The sequence below is a fragment of the Onychomys torridus genome, chromosome 4 (genome assembly GCF_903995425.1).
Source record: "Onychomys torridus chromosome 4, mOncTor1.1, whole genome shotgun sequence".
NCBI lineage: Eukaryota > Metazoa > Chordata > Mammalia > Rodentia > Cricetidae > Onychomys > Onychomys torridus.
The window spans coordinates 61,644,546-61,667,874 of record NC_050446.1 but is presented as its reverse complement, the minus strand read 5'-3'; the positions used below and the strand labels follow the sequence as shown (position 1 = coordinate 61,667,874).

The 23,329-nt window shown below is 45.3% G+C and overlaps 1 protein-coding gene across 2 annotated transcripts; it reads left to right on the top strand.

Moving 5' to 3' along the window:
- The first annotated feature begins 15,920 nt into the window (after positions 1–15,920).
- Lrrc55 (leucine rich repeat containing 55) lies at positions 15,921–22,889 on the top strand. 2 transcript variants are annotated; one of them, XM_036185345.1, is made up of 3 exons: positions 15,921–16,245; positions 18,103–18,684; positions 22,416–22,889. In XM_036185345.1, the coding sequence occupies exons 1-3, from the start codon at positions 16,188–16,190 to the stop codon at positions 22,649–22,651; spliced, it is 876 nt and encodes a 291-aa protein (XP_036041238.1). In that variant the 5' UTR covers positions 15,921–16,187; the 3' UTR covers positions 22,652–22,889. The 2 variants fall into 2 exon arrangements, with proteins under 2 accessions (XP_036041238.1, XP_036041237.1); XM_036185344.1 differs by having other exon boundaries at positions 16,189–16,245; positions 17,160–18,684.
- Positions 22,890–23,329: the final 440 nt, after the last annotated feature.

The following is a 23,329-nucleotide window of genomic DNA, read 5'->3' as shown; positions in this document are numbered from 1 at the left end:
GACTCAAGAGCATCAGGACTAGCTACCTCTGGTCTTTGTCTCTGGTCTTTGTTTCTGCTTGATTCAATTCCATCCTACCAAAACAGACGACAGCATTCATCACTTTCATAACTCAACAAAGAACACTTCCCACCCTTCCCCAGGAGAATATTTTCAGAGAAATAACCCAATTGGTACATCAGAACCATTACTACCATAAGAGAACATGTGTTTTTAGTGGTTCAGCCTCAGGGTTGCCTCTGGTAAGTCCTTTAGAATTTAGTTCAGCCTCCAGCTTGTTGCTATGACCAAAGCAAAGACTTGTGCACCTTAACATGCCCAGCTGTAGCTGGGATAGGGGTAAGCTCCATCTCAACTGTGTGGCTGGGAATGAGTAGAAAGTCAAGACCTAAGTTGTCTCTACAACAACAACAAAAAAAAAAAAAAAAAAAAAAAAAAAAAAAACCAGCAGAATAATGGCTCAACTGCACTTTAATTTTGGAGTGATGACATCAAAGTCAAGAGAGATGCTCAGACTCATCTAGCCAGATAGTAATCTTCAAAAGGACCTTGCAACCCTTGACACAAACCCTGAGCCCCTTGCCACTGTCTCAAGCTACTATTCTGTCCTCAACCACCAGGGAGGTGAACTGAGGGAAGCAGAGAGGAGCTGCTATTATGGTCCTAGGCACTTGGAGAAAGAAGCTAGCAAGCATGCTATAATGCATACAGGACTGCTTAGCCAGTGCCACAAAAACCTGGAAAGCAGCACCTGGCAGATGGCAGAGAGAGGGAGCAGCCAATAGGATGGGATTTTGCAGCCAGCATGGCAGATGCCAGGAGGCTGCAGCTATTCTGGGATGCAGGCAGCGGCTGCTCCATCACACCATCCCTACCAGTCCCTTCTTCTCTAGGGCAGTAGGGATGTCTCCAACCTCTTTCCAGGTCCTAACTAATGTTAAGTCCGCTTCTGGAGACTTTAAGCCAAGCAGTCAGCCCAAAGATAACCATCCTATTACAGAAAAGAAAATTTCTAAATAGCATCTCCAATCTTAGCAAATGCTTAGTCATCATCCTTACTGGAACTTGACACCTACTCAACCCTCATCTGGTCCAAACGCCCATGTTATTAGATAGAGAAATTGAAGGCAGAGAGAAGGTATGGTTTGTCCCAGGGTTCCATAACAAACCTGAAGGGGAGCTGAGAGTCACCTGATACCTTAGTTCATAACTTCTTCGCCTGAGCTACTGAGCACTGGGCTGTAGTTTGATTGTCATTCCTGGTCTCATTGTTGTCCATTTCTTAAACATGCTTCCCTGGATGTGGCAAGTCAAGATCTTTATGCCCACATTTCTCAATAAGAGCCATGCTAGAATTAAAGGCATGACTTACTACTATAGCCCCTCTTTCCCACCCTCATATACTACACTGAGAACTATTGGTGAAATTATTAAGGCCACTCCACGGAGTTAAAAGGGAGGTTTATTTTGTGGGTAACTCTCAAGTGAAGGGATAGTTTACAGGGTTTAGGAAAGGTGTGGCATAGTCTGGCAGTGTTCTCTGGAGAACTCTGCTCGGTCTACCTCCACGTCCAGGGTCCAGGAACCAAGAGAGCTGGCCCATCCGGATCTCGGGTCTTAATCGTCCTCTCTCAGCTCCACCTTGTAGGTGTGACAGTTACCAAAGCCTCAATGGGTGTGGTACTTCCAGATCAAAACTGGAATGGCTACCTACTACAGAGAACATTGTAGCCTTGGGCTCCCCAATATCTTTCTGGATAGAACTTGAGTTAACCCAAAGAATCCAGCCCCTTCCTATTCCCATGACTTGGTTCTTCCTCCAGGTCAGTTGTCTCCCAGGCAAAAATATCTTTGCCCCAAAGTTCTTTCCAAATAGACATCAAAACAAAAGAATGCTTCAGATCAAACCCCCTCCTCTTCTTTCAGCAAGTATTGGTCTTCTTCCTACTGTCCACACCTTCTCTTGCCTAGATGGACAGTAGTTCACACACCAGCTTTGTGATTAAGCCACAGTCTCTACACATAACAAATAGACCAGAGTTAGAAGCCATCTCTGCCATTGATGATAACCTAGACATACTTCCTTCCATTTGCTTGTTTCCCACCAGGAAAAATGAGGTATGGTGATGTCAGCCTCAAAGGATTGGGACAGATGATGAATTTGGCTCCATGTCTAAGATACAGTAAGCTCCCAGCGTCTCTGAGTACTAAGATGACAATGTTCACACAGCATGGGCTGATGAGAAGTATCACCACAGACTCCAGCACATCCCCTGATGTTCTCAGCCTTTTAGCCTGCTCCTGCCAGGAGACCTTCCCTGCTTACTCTCATCTCTCCATGACTTTCCATTTTGCAAAACTCAAAATCTCCACTCCCTACCCACCTAGTGCTAAGTTGAATTGCACCTCTAATAATTCTGAGTTGTCATTAGTCTTGTCTTCTCACCTAAAACCACAAACTCCTATCAAGGAAAACCAATGGCTTTTCTCCTCCCAGAACTACAGAACCCAGGGCCAGGTACAAAGGAGGTTCTGGAAAAAATAGCAACTAAGTGAATGGTCGGTTGGAGCAAGGTCATCTCAGAACCTTCTACATCTAACTTCTCTTGCTCCTTCAATCCTGTGAGCCTTTGGCATCATAACCAGACCTAGAAGCCTTCAACTAAGGGAGCTCAACATGTCTTTTTATGATCCAAAAGGGAAAGTTAATAAGACATGTTCAAAGTGCTCAAAAACATAGAATGTTCTTAGAAATTTACTGAGGAAGGAAATGCTTGTTTCCATTGCCGCAGAAGGATACTAAGTCTCAGAGAGTTTGGGGGATTGACCCATGCTCACATCAGGATAAAGAACAGCTAGGACTTTCTGCAATGCTCTTGATACCTCCCTCTGGACCAGCTGCTACAAGGAGAAGCCATGTTAAATCTCTGCTCTCAGCCTCAGTAGGCACTGTAGCTGGAGAGTTTCACTCCGGGTCCTACCACTTATAAAATAAACACACAGACTCTTATATTGTTTAAATTGTTTGGCCTAATGGCTCAGGCTTCTAACTGTCTAGTTCTTACATCTTAAATTAACCCATTTCCATAAATCTATACCTTGCCACATAGCTCATAGCTTACCAGTATCTTAAATGTTGGTACTCATGGCAGTGGCTGGCAGCATCTCCTCACTCAGCCTTCCTGTTTCCAGAATTCTCTTCTCTGCTTGTCCCACCTATACTTCCTGCCTGGCTACTGGCCAATCAGTATTTTATTTATACAGAGCGATATCCACAGCAAGGCTCAGCAAGCCTTTACCCTGAACCAAGCAGGAGAGAGAGATTTAAGGGCTGGAGCTCAAAAGGTAAGAGTGCATACTTCTCTTACAGAAGATGGAAATTCTATTCCTAACACTCATATCAGGTATCACACAATCTCTTCTAAGTCCAGCTCCAAAGGATCAATGCCCTCTTCTGGCTTCTGTGTGCATGTGCACTTGAATACCCTGTGCACAAGCCCCATGGAGACATACAGAGATCCACATACATAAAAATAATTTTAAAGTAAATAAACATTTTAACTTATAATCTGAAAACATGAAATAGAAAAACTTCTCCTTACAGGAGTGCTCTAAGAATGAAATAAAATAGTCCATAGTCCCTGAACAGCACTTAATCCCATGCTTGGCATGAAAAGTGTTCAACAAAGTTATCTGTGCATTAGTGTCCTCAAGAGCAAAGGCCTAGTCCCCAAGGGAGATTTGGAAGAGGCTGTGCATATACAGATGGGAAGGAGTTGGGCTACACCATAGACTATAAGGTTTGGTACAGAAGTGGTCTTGACAGCTAGGTTAAGTTTTCTTAAATATCCCAATGGAATTCCCATTAGAAAAATTTTTGGCTACATTTTGTCTTCCTGTGGCAAAATACCTGAGCGAAGTTACTTAAAGGAGAAAGATTGTTATAGTTCTTGAATTTTGGAAGATACAGTCCATCATGGTGGAATGGTATGGACCATGATAATGGGAGCTTAGGATGCTGATCCTCATCATACCTAGGTGGATCAGGATTTAAAAGGCATGACCAGAACTGGGGTCAGGCTATGCTCTCAAAAGCCTGTCTCCAGTGCCCCACCTCTGCTAGCTACAGCTCTAACTCAGATCTTGTAGTTCTGATCCAGCAAGGCCTGGATGAGAGCAATAACTGTGACAAAAGGAAGAACTTGGTGGCAGTGCCCTCACAGAAGCAAGCAGGAGTAAGTCACCCAAGTCATTACAGCTTTCTATACCCTATCCAAAAGAGGGACAGCACACCTTTTTCCACACCAGCATTTCACAGAGAACAAAGTGCATAGATACTGGAGGTAGGTGTGCCATTCTGTTGCAGGATATTCCTAGATAAGCCTCCAGTTGGCAAGACCTAATTGAAAATTGTCTTATAAATTGGCCCAGAACAAAGCCTGCTGCTCTTCCCAGTTCCTGCTTCTTCTCATCCCTCTTCTTTAGACACCAAAAGCTCTCATTTCCCAGAAAACACCTAGGCAGGAGCTGGCCTCACTCCCACCATTCTCTTTCCATTCTTCTCAGGTTGCCTGGGAGAATACGTTCATCCCAAATGAACGGGTCATATGCATAATTCAGAGCCAGTGGTCATAGGAACAGCTCCTGAGTCTGGGCTATGGAGTAGATAGACTGGAGACACCCCTGGACAGCATCAGAATCATAAATGGAAGATGGCTATGAAGGATTCAGCCTCTGCAGACACCCACAGAGAAAGGCAGATAGAGGGAGGGAGCCAGGCAGAAAGTGTTGCAAGCAAAATCAACAAGCTTATGACCAATACCAGAACAAACGCCTTTCTTTAGAGAGGTATTCCTCCACCACTGCAGCTGAGAACAGTCCTACCTCCCTTGTCAGTTTTATTTACTTCAATCTTTTGGAATTTCATTCCCATAAACAATGAAGTATGATCCCTACCACTAATTTCCCTCTCCGACTCCTTTCATATCCCTCCAACACACACCCCTCCCAACTTCATGTCTTTGTCTTTTTTCTTTTTCCTGTCTTTTTTTCCTTCTTTCTTTTTGATAATCTACTGTCTGATTATTGCTATCCTATGTTCATAGGATGTGGGGACATCCACTGGTTCATGAGAAACCTACCAGTGAATGATTCCCCTCTCCTTCTGTCAATAGTTCCTCAGTGATAGGCAGAGTCTGAGGGTGTCTTCCCATCTATGCCTGAATTTCGACTGCCCTGATCAGGTCACCACAGCTGCTGTGAGCTTTTGGGTGTGATAACCATGTCATTAATTTTTTTTTAAGTTTTTTATATTTATGTTCAAAATGATGCTTTGTCTTACAGTGAAATTATCAAATGAAGCTGGTTCATGTATCTATTACTAGACACAAATTTTTATGAAGATGACATCAAAGATTGAATTGCTTTGCAATTTTATTTAGTTGTTGTGCAGTACAATAGACCTCCATATTCCACACAGAGCTGAGATCATGTGCCATCTGCCTTTCTCTGTATCTTCTTCATTTATCATAATGTCCTTCAGGTTCATCCATGTTGTTGCCAGTGATAACATTCCAGTATGTACATGACATACATGTGTCACACTTGGCTTATCCATTCATTTCTTCAGTGGATGCTTAGGTGGATTTCATACCCTGGCTTTGTGAATGGCGCTGCAATGAATGTGGGAATGCAGGTAAGTCTAAAGTAAACTGACCTCATTTCCCTTGGGTTAGCCTTCCCCCTTTGACACACTTTGTATCGTTTCCAGGGTTTATGATCTGTCTTCTCTGCTTCCAGCCTCCCAGAACAAGAGATTGTCTGCTCTGCTGACTGCTGCATCTCTAGCGCTCAGCATGGGCCACAGTCTCTTGGTCACAGATTAAGCAGGTCAATCAGTCAGCTCTCCAATTTAATAAGTGCTAATTCTGCCTCTTCTGAGCTGCAGAATATCAGACTGATGACTTAACCTCCATTCTAATGCCTTCATTTGTTTTTATCCACAGCACATATCACCCACCAAATCATTGCATATTTTGCTCTGTGTTTAATATCTGTGTCTTCCAACCAAGAATGAAACAAACAACAGTTTGTTTGGTTTACAATTATAGAGGACGGGCAGCCAAAATAATTACCTAGGCATCCTGGACACTGACCAATCTAAACAGAGATGCACACAGCTCTCAGGCTAATCAAACTTGGCTGTACTCCAGCACCTGAGCTGGTTCCATGTTTAGTGCCTGATAGGGCCTCAACAAATAGATGAAGCTAAGCCACCCTTTCTCAAACCCTCTGAGTCTGATTTTGTACATTACAGTGGCTATGTGTATATTGACTCATTTCCATACCCACAGTGGTCTTATATGGGCAGCTAAGGACTAGCCAGTCTCTTTCCTCCAGCCCCGGCCTGTCTCCTCCAGAACAAAGATGACCTCCTTCCACAGGATGCAGAGTGATAGCATCTATTATTTCTAATTGCTACTATCCTACTATAAATCTTTTTGTTCATCCCTTCAGTCCATTTCTTTCTCCTAAGAAGCAAGGGAATCTGTCTGTCTTGTCCACCAGTGAACAACAGTAGTATAGACATAGACTTTTGGCCACTACATCTACTGGGAGCTTGCTAAGCTCTCCATGAAGTGGAGGCACAGGGAGATACCGCTAGCCTGATGCTCAAAATGGAATTCACCCATTACTGCAATAAATGCCTGAGATAGTTCTTTGGTTGCTGTGTGCTAAGCCAGGGAGAGAGAAAAATAGAAAGAAAACCACTATACCTGCCCACAGATTACTCACAGTCTAGAACAGTGGCAGATAAACAGGCAATCGCATTGAGAGTAGTCTTTTACTTCTGTGTTAGTAAAATTAATTTCTCAGAAAAACACTCACCAATTCAGTTTTGTGCCACTGGGAACATTTCTAAGTCTCAGAGCTGCCTAAGGTTTGCAAGATAGTGAAAGTGACTCCAGGAAAGAATTGTCTGCAAGAATACTTGGCAGTGAAAGAACCTACCCTCCAGCTACTTCTCATTCCCCATCTAGCCTTGGTTACTGGTGACAGAGGCAGGGCTCAGTGGGTGGAGATACCTGCCACATTGTGTATGAATGCACCTTTCTTTGAGACAGGTAATCGTGAAATGTATGGTTTATGCTTCCAAAGCAGCCACATCCACCTTTCCTGCACTCTCTTTTGTGTACTCATCCAGAATGTCTAATGCACACATATCTATGCACACTGATTATTATGTATGCACATACACTGTACATATATGTATTTCACATCTCCACCATGCACACAAATACACACCTGCACTCAAGTGGTCAGGAATTGTATAGAATGCCAAATCTGATTCCAAAGGGATAATTTAGAGAATTGCCAAAGCAGGAAGAGGAGGAAAATGTCAAAAAGATCAAGAACTGGACCTGGGAAGGTGCGTATGCTTCCCACAAACATACAATCTCATCTCCAACACATAAAAAGCAGGGAGCAACAGGTTAAGCCCACAATCCCAGTCCTGGAGCAGTGGAGACAGAGGGATCTCTAGGGCTTGCTGGCCAGTCAATCTAGCCAAATTACTGAACTCCAGGTTTAGTGAGTGGGAGGTCTCAAAAAAAGAGACGGAGAGGGATAGAGTAAGGTACTGTCAACCTCTGGCTTCCAAACATCTACACATGAACATGTATTCAATACTACACATGCACACACACACACACACACACACACACACACACACACACCAGCTATAACACCACTGAAGACCTAGAGTACTGATCCTGGAGCCAAAGAAAAGAAAGAAATCGGAAATTGGTCACAAATAAAAAAGAGCGAAGGCCTCATTTGGGTTGTGGTTCCCTGCTCTCCTCTACCAATTTCCTCTCCAAATAATAGTAACAATGATAGAAATAATAATAACAAAGGTCTGTTGAGAGTTGGCTATGTGCCAAACACTATGATAAGTGTTTTTGTGTGTCATTTAATTAATAGCTTAAGTCAGGTGTTAATCTCATTTCAAAGCCCTAACTTGTAAGGTGAAGCAAGAGGTTTCAATGAACCAGCAACAGAAGCTCCTAGTTCAGTTCCATAAAATGATACTTATAGTAATGGTGGGAGCGCTTCATTCATTCAGCTTTTCTAGAGGACAGAGAACTGTACCAGGTGTTGCTTCTCCAGATTCTCCCAGCAAGCTATGAAATACATACCAAGACTATCCTCATTTTAGACATGAAAACACTGAACTGTAAGGACATGTCAGAGTTTCAGAGCACAAAGCCGATGAGTAGCGAAGTGAGTGGCTATCTCATCAATGTGATTCTCCATCTTTAGTTCAGTGTCACTCACTGGATAAGCTAATGTTCTACTGGTGTTTCGTTCAAGTCACCAAGATGTTTGCTCACAGAAGAGAAGGCAGAAAGAATTGAAAACAGGAGGATGGGAAGGGGTGCCATGCAATGCTGCTGTACAGAGAGGGTGTGCTCTTTGCAACTGTGAACACACAGCAGCACTGTTTATTCACTGGATGCTCAGACTGATTCTCCACTTTCCATCACAGACTGAGACTCCCATGAGACCACACACACCCCTTCCTGAAGAGCTCATGAATGTTAATGGTTGGCAAAGGGAATGTCATCTTCTCTAATGGTGTAGCCACACGAAGACTAGGTAAGGAGAAGAAAGAGGGGAGTGTGTGTGTGTGTGTGTGTGCGCGCGCGCGCGTGCGAAAGATCAATCTTGGGTTGTTTTCCCTGATCTCTCTACACTCCATTTTTTTTTAAGATAGGGTCTCTCACTGACCCTGAAGCTCTCCAATTAGGCAGGATTGACTGGTCATTGAGTTTCAGGGACCCACCTGTCTCCACCTTCCCAGTACGTGACTTTTTACACAGCTGATGGGAATCTGAGTTCAGATCTTCATGCTTGTGGGACAAGTACTCTACAGACTAAGCCATTTCCCCAGTTTCTACCATCCCCTTTGATTAGTATGAAGGCTGCTGATTAATAACTTAATCACAGAAGTAACAACCAAGCCTACTCACATATCCCACCCAGAAGGTGGTCATTTTGAGGACTATGTTAGTTTCTATGGCTATTTCGACAAATTACTACAAAATTAGTGACTTTAAAAAGCAAGTTTATTTTCTCACAGTTCTAAATATTGGAGCCTCTGGTGGATCACCAAGGCAATATTCCTTCTGGAATATCTGAAGAGAGTCTATTTCATAGTTCTCTACAGGCTTTAGAGACTACCTATGTCTCTCGGTTCATGGTCCCTTTCTCCATCTTCAAAGCAGGGAGTGTGATACTTCCAACCTCCACTTCCACCTTTCTCTCTCCTCCTTTGACACTTATACCTCTCTCTTTTCTTTGTAAGGACCCTTAGGCTTACATTAGAGCCATATGAATCATCCAGAACAATCTTCCCACCTCCGTTTAAGCACATCTACAAAGTCCCCTGTACCCTAAAAGGTTACGTATACACAGGTATTAGTCTCTCTACCAAACGATAGAAAATAGTACCACATGTCTTTGCATCAGAGCAAAGTACATATTGCATTCATTTGTTAAAAAATACATTTGTGGCATCCTAAATATATTTTATATGTGTCATTTCAAATATTTGTGCCTAAAATCCATTTTCCTTTGAGTTTCTCTCTGTACTCTCTTGTTTTATCACATTCCTTTCTGAAAAACCTTGACTTTCAATGCTGTGTTTTTGGCAAATGCAATCTTATTCCTAATGACATTGCCTCTTTCCTTACACAAGAAGATGGCTCCTCTCACAGCTAGGATTAATGTGTGACTCTCCTCTCTTCCTAGCTTGTATTTTTGTTACTGTCTTTGCTATATAGGAAAAATGAAGCACAGACCTGGTGTCTTACTAGCATTCCTACTCTGAGATTGTGTTCTACACTGTCAGCTTGTTTTCCATTTTTCATACTCTTTCTGATGGTAGTGAGAACCACTCCTAAGCACATGTTACATCTGTGGTCATTTTTTCAAAGCATTCATATTGCCTAATGCCACTGAGTGCTTTTCAGTGTGCAATCTGTACCTTATCCTTTTAGTTAAGCAAATCTCCCATCATCACTCTAAGCAGTATCACAATATTGTCATCGTCACCATTGTCTTAATAACATCATCTGTGCATTCTTGACCAGGTTTTCCCCAGATGGCTTTCATTTCCAGCTCCCCAGTTTCTGCTAAACGCTTCATTAAGTTATAATAATCTAGCAAAAGCCATCTTTCCTATTTTTATACTTTCCCAGCAATATGAGAAATCAGCTTTCCATTTTCTCCTCTATTATCATTCTCCTAACGTGTCATAGTTTTCCCTGAACAAATTTGTACATGATATATTAAATTAATCCTCATCTGTATAAATTTTTTCTGTCATTGTTACAACTAATTTGTCATGCATTCAAGAAATCATAATAATGAAAATGATTTTTCAACTGATTTCATTTTCTCCCGCTCCCTTACTGATTCCTACAAATTTTCACAATAGAATAAGTTTTGTTTTTCTTTTCCAGAAAAGGTCTGGAGTAGTATGGACTGGCCTCAAAGTAACTGAAGATGACCTTGAAATTCTAATTCTCTTGCCCTCACTTCCTGGGATTACAGACATGTACTTCCATGTCCAGTAGTTCATGAGAGGCTGGGAGCCAAATCCAGGGCTTCATGCATGCTCACCAGACATTCTATCAGCTGAGCTACAAAATTCTTTACAGTCCAGAGACTCCACAACATGCGAGAAACCCTGAAAAAAATATGTCATGAATTCATCATATTGCTAATTGAACCCCCACTGTCTGCTGTGCAAGAGATTATCACTTTGCAAGGAGAATCAGGTAACCAACCACCCAGCACAGTGTCTCAGCATGGGTTTGTTACTTCTACATTGATGACTCTCATTTCAGTTCATATGGATGAGGGAAGGGCTCATGAGGCTTTTGGATAAGTACTTGGTGAGGGGGAGTCGTTGTCATTTATATACCTACTGGTGAGACTCCAATGAGTAGTTTCACAATCATGGTCATGAGAATAGCCCTAATTAAACTCTGTGGGCCCCACACAAAATGGTATGACTTGTGGGTAGAAAAGGGACTTGTAGGAAAGAGAGAGGAGTTGATGGGATGAAAGAAAGATTTTATATGTATATATATATAAATGTATGTATGTATTTCCTATAACCATATAGGAAAAGGAATCATTATAGATAGGACAGTCAATGAATAAATAAATTTAATTAATACAAAATAAACAAATAAAATAATGAGTTCCAATTAAGCCATTACAAGGGCTAGATTGAAAACAAGAATAAACTTTAGTAAATAACAGTTCAAAAAAACTTACAGCATTTCTAAAGCTGATTCCTACTTAAAACTGTTTCCCTGATTGACAGTACTGGAAAGAGAAAGAAAGGAGAGAAAAGAAAGGAAGGGAGAGAGAAGGGAGGGAAGGAGGGAGGGAGGGAGGGAGGGAGAGAGGGAGGGAGGAAGGGAGGGAGGGAGGGAGGGAGGGAGGGAGGGAGGGAGGGAGAGAGAAGGGAGGGAAGGAAAGAGCAGAGAAAGGCCGAAGGGAGAAAGAAGAGATAGAGGAGGGGAGGGAGAAGAAAAAAAGAAAGAGATCTCAAGTAAATGTAGGAAATGGCAGGCATTAGATTCGCATGAAGGCTTCTCCCTGCTGCTCTTGCAAACAGAAGATTCTCATGTTAAGCTTCAGATACATCCTCCAATAAATAAATTTGCCTCATTTTGTTGAAGACACTATCACTTAAACTTATTTTGAACAAGCATTTTTTCCACAGTACATTGTGTGCCACAAAACACCAATTTAGGATTCACAGAATCCCTTAATGAGTCAAAAAATGATTAAAAGTGAAAAAGATGCTTTAAATATTTCTACTTCATTGAACTTCACAGTTACAGAAGATATATTACATGCTGCCATCGTTTTCTCTAATCAAAGTTTCTTGTAAATCTCGAGGCTTACCTTGCATAAGGATACATCCGAATCGTCAGCGAACATGATTGTTTTCCTTTGTCTCCTGTTTTCATGCAAATTAATGTTTTCCTTTGTGCATAACTATTCAGCAATGTTTCACTGATCTTTTTATTTGTTCGCTTGACAAGCCTATCTGTAGTGCTGTGTGCTGGTTAAATGTTTTATTGGTACAGCATGCCTGTGAGATGCCCCAGGGCTCAGGTGTCGTTATCCTGCTCCACAAGCAGAAAACTGAAGTTCCCAATGGTGAGCAAACAGTGTAGCCTAGGTCATGTGTGTGTGTGTGTGTGTGTGTGTGTGTGTGTGTGTGTGTGTGTGTGTGTGTTTATTTTACATACCAGCCACAGTTTCACAGTTTCCCCTCCCTCCTCTCTTCCTGTTCCCTCTCCCCACTTCCATCTACCCTGCCCCCCATACACTCCTCCTCCTTCAGAAAGGAGCAGACCTCCCATGAGAGTCAACAAAGCATGGCATATCAAGTTGAGGCAGGACCAAGCTCCTCCCCCTGCATCAAGGCTAAACTAGGCATCCCAGCATGAGGAATAGGTTCCAAAAAGCCAATTCATGTGCCAGGCACAGGTTCTGATCCCACTACTAGGGGGCCCCACAAACAGACCAAGCTACACAATTGTCACCCATATGCAGAGGGTCTAGTTCAGTCCCATTGCAGGCTCCCTAGCTGTCGGTCCACAGTCCCTGAGCTCCCACTAGCTCAAGTCAGCTGTCTCTATGGGGTTCTCCTTCATGATCTTGATCCCCCCCACCCCTGCTCATATAAACCTTCCTCCCTCTTTTCAACTGGACTCCCAGAGTTCAGCCAGTGCTTGGCTTTGGATCTCTGCATCTGCTTCCATCAGTTACTGATGAAGGCTCTATGATGACAATTAGGGTAGTCACCAATCTGATTACAGGAGGAGGCCAGTTCAGACACCCTCTCCTCTACTGCTAGGAGTCTTAGCTGGCATCATCCTTGTGGACTCCTGGGAGTTTCTCTGGCACTAGGTTTCTCCCTAACCCCATAATGGGCCCCTCTATCAAGATATCTTTCATTACCCTCCCCCTCGATGCTGTCCTTAACTGGACCAACCTGATTCCTCCTGTTCCCATCTCCCCATCCCCTCTATTCCGTGCCACCCAGCCCCACTTTATCCAGGAGAGCTCATCTATTTCCCCTTCCCAGGGGAATCCACTCATCCTTCTTAGGGTTCTCCTTTTGCACTCTACCACTGAGCTAAATCCCCAGCCCCAAGTTTTTGAGGTGAGGCACCTCACTGGTTTGAGCAGGCTGGCTGGCCGGTGAATCCCCAGGACCCTCTTGTTTCTAAATTTTTTGTCTTATTTCTAGTCAACACTAAATGTTCGACTGTGAATACCTTTCTCTACCTTTCATAATTATTTTTCATGATTCTTTCCAGTGAGATTTTGTTTCCAAGCATTTTTAATTAGTAAAATGAGATGACAGCTTTGCATTCCAGAGGCCAACCATCCTCAGTAACAATTGGGCTAGGATGAGTATTTTATTTCAAAATGTATAAATAAGATTTCACAACCATCACCTTGCTTTGAGGATAGAGGAGATACTAACCTCATAAGTCAGTATCTTAGCATCAGAGCATAAGTGTTCACAAATCACTTGCCATATTGCTCAGCACTAGACACTATAGAAGGTAAAAGGCTGCACTATAGGGAGAGCACCTATAAGGTGACCTTCTATACCTGTATATGAAGGGGAATCCTGTAGACAGGATGAGGTCACTTGATCTAGAGAACTTTTTAAATGCCCAGAACCTGTATAAGTTCACATTTCTTCTCTAGAACATGCTATCATTTAGATACAGGAGGCTCCAGGTCAGCACACTAAAAGCGTAGAGTCAATCTCTCTCTCTCTCTCTCTCTCTCTCTCTCTCTCTCTCTCTCTCTCTCTCTCTCTCTCTCTCTGTGTGTGTGTGTGGTGTGTGTGTGTGTGTGTGTGTGTGTGTGTGTGTGTGTGTGTGTGTGTGTGTGTGTGTGTGTGTGTGTGTGTGTACCATGCGTGTGTGGTACATGTTGTGGAGAGGTCAACCTTGGATAGCATTCATTCCTTGTGAGTTTTTTGAGACAGCCCTGGGATTAGAAGCTTGCATCACTACATCAGCTTTTTGCTTGGCTGCTAAGGATAGAACTCAGGCTCTTGACCAACTGAGCCATCTCCCCAATCCTACCACCATCTCCTAAGGCAGAAACTGCCATCTTGTTGATTGTTTGGCACACAGTAAATGTTCAAAAAGTTGTTTGTTTGTTTGTTTGTTTGTTTTAAGGAAAAGAAATCAAGTGTGGTGGTTATAATCCAACAGCACTTGGGAGGCAGGCAGAAGATTGAGAATTCAAGGCCAGCCTGAACTGCATAGCAAGAACCCGATGCAGGGGTGGTGAGGGGAGAAGAGAAGAGAGAAGAGGGGAGAAAAGGAGAGAGAGGGGGAAGGGAATGGGGAAGAGAGAGAGAAGGAAAGCCAAATTTGATCAAACCAACTAGCCAAGCCAATTTGTAAATGCCCCACTGAATAAGAGACTTGCTCAAGGAAAGAGGATTGTGATTAACCTTCACATGAACTCAGCGTAGAGTGTGGGAGGATGCTCCTAAAGGGAACAAAGCAGCCCAAGGGATTCCTGGGGCTCTCAGAAAGAAGAAAGAAGCATAATTTTTTTATTGTGTGCAATATGTGCAGTAAAAGTACATATATGTGTCTGTGCTCATAAGTGTTGGGGCACATGTATATAATAGTGCATATGTGTGCACATATTACACATGCATGTGGAGATCAGAGGTGTCATCCACAATAGTACTATGTCTTGTGCACTGAGGCAAGGACTCTTGTTTGAACCCAGAGCCTTCAGTTCGTTTAGTCTAGCTAGCTAGTTTGCCGTGGGCATCCCATCCACACCTTCCATGCACTGGGATCACAGGGAGGCTGCCATAGATATCAGGCATCTACCTGGGTGCTGAGAATGGAAACTCCAGTCTCTGTGTTTGTATTACAAGGTTTTTACTTGCTGAGCCATCACCCTCACCCAAGAGCATAATACTTCCCTGGCCATTTCCATTCCCTAATGATATAGCCAAGTATCTGCAGAAGCCCAGCTGCCCTCCCCTGAACTAGCCAATTGTTTGCATCTCCAGGGCTCTCCCATCAACCGGCACTCCAGCCAAAGCTCCTAACTCCTGAGAGTTCATGGGGTAAGAACTTAGATAGAAGGAACAGAGGAAACAAGTCACCTATGATTCTTCCCAATAAGCCTTCGTCCAGTCACATGGTACTGGGAACCAAAGGACACCCAGACCTGGAGAGAGGTATACTATAGGAGCTAACAGAGAGTGTTTGCCTATCAGGTGAGCAAACACCGAGAATCAACCATGTTCCTTTCTTCTTTTCATCCTTATTCTTGTCTTCATTGTTCTCATTCATTTTGCATTTTGGTCTTTTCCACCCCATTAAATTCCTTTCTCCATATTCTGCTCTTCTATCCCTTTGGGGTCTGATGCTCTTAATCTCTCCTTGCTCCATCTAAGATTCCACACCAGTGCTCTGCCCATTCCATCCTTTCCTATTGAACCCTCTTGCCCTCTCTCCCCTGCTGGCTCCTCTCCCTTCACCCCTGTCCTCAGGCTGTCTACCTTCCTCTCCTTTCTTCTCCTGGCCCTACCACTAGGCCCCTGAGGGTGGCTGTGAATTCACCAGGAGTACTTCCTTCTCTCCTCTCATCTTGATGGGGTCTATAGCCAGTTCTCCTGTTGCTCAGAGATGTGGAGGCAGTTGCTAAGAGACAGTGAAACGTCATTACCTGGCCCTCGAGGAAAAAAAAGGGGAGCGAAAAAGAGAGAGAGGAGGGGAGAGGGATGGAGGGAGGGGGAGAGAGGGAGAGAGGGAGGAGGGAGGGGAAGACCTGGCTCTGGCGGAAGCCACACACCAAGGCAGCCTCAGCACCAGCTGAGTTTCCCAAGAGGCGTTCAGATTCTGTGAACTTTCTAAGCATCCTCTCTCAGATTTCCCTTCAGCGTAAAAGAAGGGGCACAGGGACCACAGGACAGGAAAACGCAGAAGATGCTGGCCTGGGATCCAGGAGACGTGGAAGAGGAGAGTCGGGGGAGGGGAAGAGCTCAGTAGGCAATCTGTTCGGAAGCTAGCAAGCAAAGGAGCGGGGATTCCAGGATGAGGGAGGCAGAGCCGTTTGTCTGCTGCAGATTGATGTCTGTGTCCTTGGAACAGAGTGAGTAGTCTCCCCAGGGTCTGTGGGAGTATAGCAGGAGACCCTGAGGCTGAGAAAAATGAGTCTGTATAAGGTGGTGCCGGGGTGATTTCCCAGTGCTGAGACTGATGCTCCGAAGCAGTAGAGAACAGGGTGGGAAAGGACCGCGGGGATAAAAGGGTGGGGTTTGGGGGGTAAGTGAGGACAGCAGGTGGGTAAAAGAGAAGCTGAGGCCACAGAGGGTGAGGGATGAGCCCTGGGGTGAGACCCTGGGTGGGAACCCTTTGCCAGACCAAGTATGTGTGTGGGCTTAAGAGGGAGGCTGGGAGCTGGAGGCTGGAACATAACTAGATGCTGGGGTTAGGGCTATGTTGTGGTGTAAAAGATGTTGGGGGCACACTGGGGAGGGGGCTCTGCAAGAGTCTGTGCAGAAAGGAGCTAGAGGGAAAAACTACAAAAGTGTGAGAGTGTGTGTGTTCGTGAGTTCGTGTGTGTGTGTGTGTGTGTGTGTGTGTGTGTGTGTGTAAGAGAGGAGGAGAGAGAGAGGCTGAAAGTGTTTGAGGGGGTATACAAACCACCAGAGTGTGGATGCGTGTTTTTCTTAGGGAGTTGTTCAGGGTGGGGTGTTCGGTGCTCACAAGGGTGGAGCTATGAGCAATAGAAAAAAAATGCATCCAGCTCCGGACAGAAACCTAGGAGAAGGATTTTAGGTCAGGTGGATGTAGTGAGTAGGTGACTGGAGGCTGGGCTCTGCGATCACCGTGGTCCTCATCTGAAAGATAGTAAGCAAAGAACTTTGTGGTTGGGGACAAAGGTTCAAAGATGAAAGAAATGAGAAATAAAGGAGGAGAGGGGTAAGACAAAGGACCTAGGTAAGGGGACAGAGATGTAAGGGACTCTCGATGCCTCTGCCTGAATGCTTTTCTTGTTGACAGAGTGAATTCTGCCTCTGCCAGCTGAGTGCACAGCTATGGTGACAGCTTGAAGATGTAGATAATGCTTTCCTAACTGACCCCTACCTGTGCCTCCAGAACTCATGGCTTCTTCCAGATTCAGTGGCCCAGACAGTGGGTATCACTTGGGACTCACCCCTCTCTGGGCAGCAAAGAGCATCCCTTGAGATTCCAGAGGCCAATGAGACTAAACAGTCAGGCTTTCAGGAGGCCATGGGAACATTCTTCTCCAAGGCCCCTTCCTAAATCTCTGGCCCCAGGTCTTTCGTGAACTCATGCCCACTGGACCACCAGGGGAAATGGCCTCTGAGACCTTGAAAGCTGGAGATCCAGGTGCAATTCTGACTTCTTAATCAGTCCCAGCCCTAGGACAGAGCTTAAGTTTTCTTAGAAGAAGTGCCAGGACCTTTAAAGGCCGCCTTTCATCTCTGTCACATCATATCCCTCCCACCACTCAGACACAGCACCCAGAGGAAGCACCCAGCAGGCATGGGTGACAGGGGCACAAAAGATCTGCAGGGACCCTTGCAAAACCTGCTGACGGCTGCCCCAGCTTCGTCCTGGTCTCCTCATTTCTCAAGCTTTGATCACCCTTTCAGACCCTAAGGTATCTCAACTGGGTCCCTGCTCCCCAGGCTCTGCAAAAGGGACATCCTGTGGATCTTAGGAAGCCTTGGATGCTTAGAGGCTCCCAAGGAAGTCTTAAACCATGATAGCACACTCTCAGAAGCCCCACCTCCCAGACTCAGGCCTCTAATGTAGCAGCCTCCCTGTCCCTTGACTGTTGAACCTAGGGATCCAGCTCTGATGGGCTCCCTACAGTATTGCTGCTGCCAGCTACCAAAGATGGGAGACACCTGGGCCCAGCTTCCCTGGCCCGGGCCTCCCCACCCAGCTTTGTTGCTGGTCTTCTTCCTCTTGGCAGCTGGAGTGATGCACTCTGATGCCGGTACCAGTTGCCCAGTCCTTTGTACATGTCGTAACCAAGTAGTGGACTGCAGCAGCCAGCGGTTGTTCTCTGTACCCCCGGACCTGCCAAGGGACACCCGCAACCTCAGCCTGGCCCACAATCGCATTGCAGCCGTGCCGCCGGGCTATCTCACATGCTACATGGAACTCCGTGTGCTGGATTTGCGCAACAACTCCTTGATGGAGCTGCCGCAGGGCCTCTTTCTCCATGCCAAGCGCTTAGCACACCTGGATCTGAGCTACAACAACCTCAGCCATGTGCCAGCTGACATGTTTCGAGAGGCTCATGGACTGGTGCATATCGACCTGAGCCACAACCCCTGGCTACGGAGGGTGCATCCTCAGGCCTTCCAGGGCCTCGTGCATCTCAGAGACCTGGACCTCAGCTATGGTGGCCTGGCTTTCCTAAGCCTTGAAGCCCTTGAGGGCCTCCCGGGGCTGGTGACCCTGCAGATCGGGGGTAACCCGTGGGTGTGCGGCTGCACCATGGAGCCCTTGCTGAAGTGGCTGCGGAATCGGATACAGCGCTGTACAGCGGGTAAGGGAGGTGACTGGGCTGGTCATCAGGGGGAGGGATTCTAGAAGTAATGTCTCCCCCCGCAAAAAAAAAAAAAAAAAATGGTGGTGATACTGTGTGCCCTCATCTTTGTACACCTCTCTTTTGTTCAAAAAGTATTTGCTGAATATGTAGAATGCATGCTGAGTACTAGAGAAATTCATTTGCTAAAGAATCAGACGCCCCTACCTCTATGGTGCCTATGATCACAGAGAGAAAGAAGACACACAGCAAGCAGAGTGGGAGAAGCTGGTCGTTGCTGGTATTTGTTGAACCTTTGCCGTGAGCAGAGACCTTGGCATACATTATCTCAGTGAACCCCCATTTTTATTATTGCCATTCTACAGGTGAAGGAGCTGAGATGTAGAACTGTAAGAAGGCTTTCTCAGAGTCACTCACTTAGAAATTGGCAGAGCTGTAAATAAAAACACATTCATTTGACTTCTACTCTACTCTAATCAGTGCCGAGAAAACCCTGAAAGAAACAATCATGACTAATCCTATTTATTTTAGTACTTACTATGTGCCAGGCCTTATTCTAAGCGTATTTCATGTGTTGGCTCCTCTTATCCTCATAAGAACCCTAATGAGGAGGAAACAGAAGCACAGAACAATTTAGTAGCTTGGTCAAAGTCACACAACTACCACACATTGGAGCGAGGTTTTAAACCCTGGCAGTGTGGCTGTTCTCTGGCTGTACTGTCAAGAATCAGATCCTGAACCAAATAACCAAGCTCTGGGCTGGCCAAGTGGCCTTAGCAGAGTCTTCAAGGTTTATGCATGGGGTGGGCGTCTAGGGAGAAGGGCTTGAAATGAGGCAGTTTAACTGGAGAGTCCCAACTAGAGAGTGGACTAAGACACGAAAGAGCCAGTGTCACAGAAGTTTAGTGGGCCCTAGTCTCATGCAGTGGTGTTGAGGCCTGGTGCAGAAGCAGTAAAGTTTAGCCATAGTCCCAGCCACCAATGCACTTATAGTGAAGCACCCAGCCTTGGCATCAGAACAATAGGAGTTGCTGAAACCCCATCCCAGGAATTCCCTAGAGCCTAAGTTCAGCATACTCAAGGGGAAAAAATAAAACAATGCTGAATGAGGCAAGGGGGAGAGGACTGAGTGGGGAGTCCAAGACTAAAATAATTTAGGGGGGCTGTGGGTCACGATTCCTGCGTTTCCACAGAGCTGTGGGAGGAAGTTCTCCAGTACCAAAATAGCAGGAGACTGAGATGGGGTGATGGTGGGGACTAGGATGGGGAGGCTGCCTAGAGCCATCTCCCTACCAACCCAATCTCTGCAAGCTCTGCCTCCCTCTCTTGTCACTATTGACAGAAAGAGCCTTTGGAGGCACTCAGCTCTCCTCCCAGTAGGGATTCCTCTTCCGCTGCTGCGATCTCCAGGGGGTCCTGCTGCCCAGCAGAAGACTTGGCTACCTCAGAGAGGAGATAAGACCAGCCCCCCCCCCTCCCCGTCATTGTAGACTCAGGCCAGGGACCTGAGCTCTCCACAGGAGTGAAAAGCCCAGTTCCCATATGTGAATGCAGGCAAGGGACTCAAGACTCCAGAAGACAGGAGAACCTCAGGTCCCAACAGTGCAGCCTCAGACATGACTGCAGGTGAGGCACTTGAACTCCAGAAAACAGGCCCCCATCCTTCTCCACAGAGGACAGGTTACATTTCCTCTTAGAGGCCAAATCTTGCTAGAGTATGTAGACCTGGATAATGTCATTCCTTCAGACATTTTTTATCACTTCCTCTCTTTTCTAGTGAAATTCCCCCGTTATCCATACTGGGAGACAGAATTCAAACATAGACTTGAGAGAGCTACTGGGATATAATCTGATTTCAAGATTGATCTCTTGATTTCCAGAGAACTTTCTCAGCCCATCACCTCCGATCTTGTGTGGCTACTGTGTGCCCTCAGCCTTCTCTAGCTGGTCTGCATTGTCTCACTGCAGCTTTATATATATACACAATCAGCTCTGGAAGTTGATATCTTCTAGATTCCCCAGAGAGCTTTCTGTGAGTCAACTCCAGATATGGCCAGGATCTAATCAGAGTCTACAGTCCTGTGCAAACAGTATACTGGGATTGATTCAACCCATGATTCGAGGGAGACTGCATCCTTATCCCAAACATGAAAACACACACACACACACACACACACACACACACACACACACACCTTTTAAGGCTAATAATATGTATGCATATCCATCTGTCAAAAGGATCAATCCAGGCCCATCTCTTTGTTCTTTGCCCTCAAAACCTGTATAATCAATAGCTAGCTAGCATTGACACAGCCTGTATTTTTATACACTAACTTTTAAAGCCTCACATTGACTCGCTTGGAAAATTTAGATTGGATTATTCCCTTTTTATAAAGACAACACAGGAGAGACAGAAAAAAATAAACAAGATGTGCCCAAGGTTAGAGCCTCAATTAGTATTTTCATCCTGACCCAAGACATAGGAGTTACTCTGAAGCTATTGCCCAGATCTGTAGGTGGAACTGCCTCTGCGGACCACTCTCACTCCCCAGACAGATAAGGTTAGACCACTGACAACCACCATGCACTTGTTGAAGTGACCCTAAAGGATTGTTCCACAAGGCTGGGGAGAAAAGACATCCCACCAAAGGAGCAGCTTCTTCCCTCCAATCTCGGAGTATAGAATATGACCCCAAGTTGACACCTGAGAGACCCAACTATGATCATTATAAAAGGCATGTACTTTACCTAATGTTTAGTATGCACTAGAAGCATTTGTGCGATTTAGTTCTCTAAATCCTGCCTTCAATTACAGAAGACAGATATTGTTGTCACTTGACAGATACAGAGGGACTAAATATTCACAGTCACAACTGACGAGCAGTGAGGAGATTCACAGTCAGGTGTTATCTCCAGAGGCTATGCTCTTGACTGTATTCTCCAGAAAAAAAAAAAAAATGTGATCTAGTAACAAGACACAAGGCTTTTTAATTAAAGTCCCACATCCGTTTAACAAAGACCCAATGAGTGCTTACAACAAAGAGATGCTTTTCTGGTGCTGAGGCTGCTGTGAGAGAAGCATATCTTCAAGGGAGGAGAGACAGTGACAAAATTGTCAGGCAAGGACACCATAGGGAAAAATAAAGCAGAATGGGCATGAGAGTGAGTGTGGGGGAAACAGGTGTGGTGTGCTCCCAAGGGAAGGCATCACTAAGCAGGTTGTATTGAACAACGACACAAAGGAAGTGAGAGAATGGGCTATATAGAGAGAGACCTAGAGCAGAATCTTCATCTAAGAGGAGACATGTTTGGGGCTGTGGAGGGATGATAGAGACATGTGTCTCTGGAGCAGAAAAGCTAAGAAAATAAAGGGCTGGGGAAGTGTCCTTTGCACCCTAGGGGGGCTGGGGGCTTCCTCTCTATGTGCAAATGAGAAGCCAAAAGAATGTACAGAGCAGAGAGTGACATGTCCAGACTTCAGGCTTTATGCCTCACAAAAGTCCCAGATCCACCGTTGGAAGTAACCATAAGACTTTCCACAGACACTCAACCATATGACAGGTAATTTTTCACATTTATAAAAATAGGTAAAAATGCTTTGCTGGTTGCCTAGATGATAAGTATATTTGAGGCATATTGGAGAAACCTTGTGACTCTCTGGAAGGGGCGGGAGACTCTCCCATCCCTTCTCTCCCAAAGGAGCCTCACCCTGCTTGGGTTCTGTGTTGCAGATTCTCAGCTGGCGGAGTGTCGGGGTCCCCCTGAAGTTGAGGGTGCCCCCCTCTTTTCACTCACTGAAGAGAGCTTCAAGGCCTGCCACCTGACTCTGACCCTGGATGATTACCTTTTCATCGCGTTTGTGGGCTTTGTGGTCTCCATCGCTTCTGTGGCCACCAACTTCCTCCTGGGCATCACCGCCAACTGCTGTCACCGCTGGAGCAAGGCCAGTGAAGAAGAAGAGATCTGACACAGGTGCCTCTCATCCTTCCATGCTGCTGCCACTGCTGTTGACCACTGGACACCTGTGATCATGGTGCCCTGGCCACCTCCATCATAGTTCAAACAAGGTTGGGAAACTAACTTTGTATGAGCATCTGTCCACTTTGGGCCAGGCACTGTGCCAGCTACTGGGAATGAAAGACAAATCGAACCCAGTCCCTGCCCTTGAGGTCCTTACTTTTAATAAAGAGAGCAATTCCAAAACACCCTTTTATGACAGAATGCCAGTGCTCTGAGCACAGTGTTAGGGAAGCCCAGAGGAGGGTCCATCATCTGTGCCTCAAAAGTCCAAGAAGAATTGCAAGAATGATCTACTAACTAGATAGAGAAAGGATGGCAGGGCAAATGATAGGACGTACTGTGCAGGGTATGTCGAGAGCAGCACACTCTTCCTTGTGGCCTAAGTGTGTAGAGGAGGTACATGCAAAAACAAAACTTCCCTCTGACACTCACTTTTCCAGTCCCCACTGCAGCCTGCCACTGCCCTCCAGGAGTGAGATGGCCCTCAGCTCCTTAACCTCCTTCCTCTATCAGCTTTGGGGTAAAATGACCTCCCAGTGACTTCCCTATGCTGACCCAATTGCAGCCTCATGGTGAGGTCCCAGACAACAGGCTAAGGGTAATCACCCTCAGCACCCTTCCTTCT

Bases quoted from the DNA above. Each gene is read 5' to 3' on its own strand.
- Lrrc55 (XM_036185344.1), top strand. From the start codon at position 17,985: ATGGGCTCCCTACAGTATTGCTGCTGCCAGCTACCAAAGATGGGAGAC. The intron at 18,685-22,415 runs GTAAGGGAGGTG...TCTGTGTTGCAG, and splicing joins GATACAGCGCTGTACAGCGG to ATTCTCAGCTGGCGGAGTGT.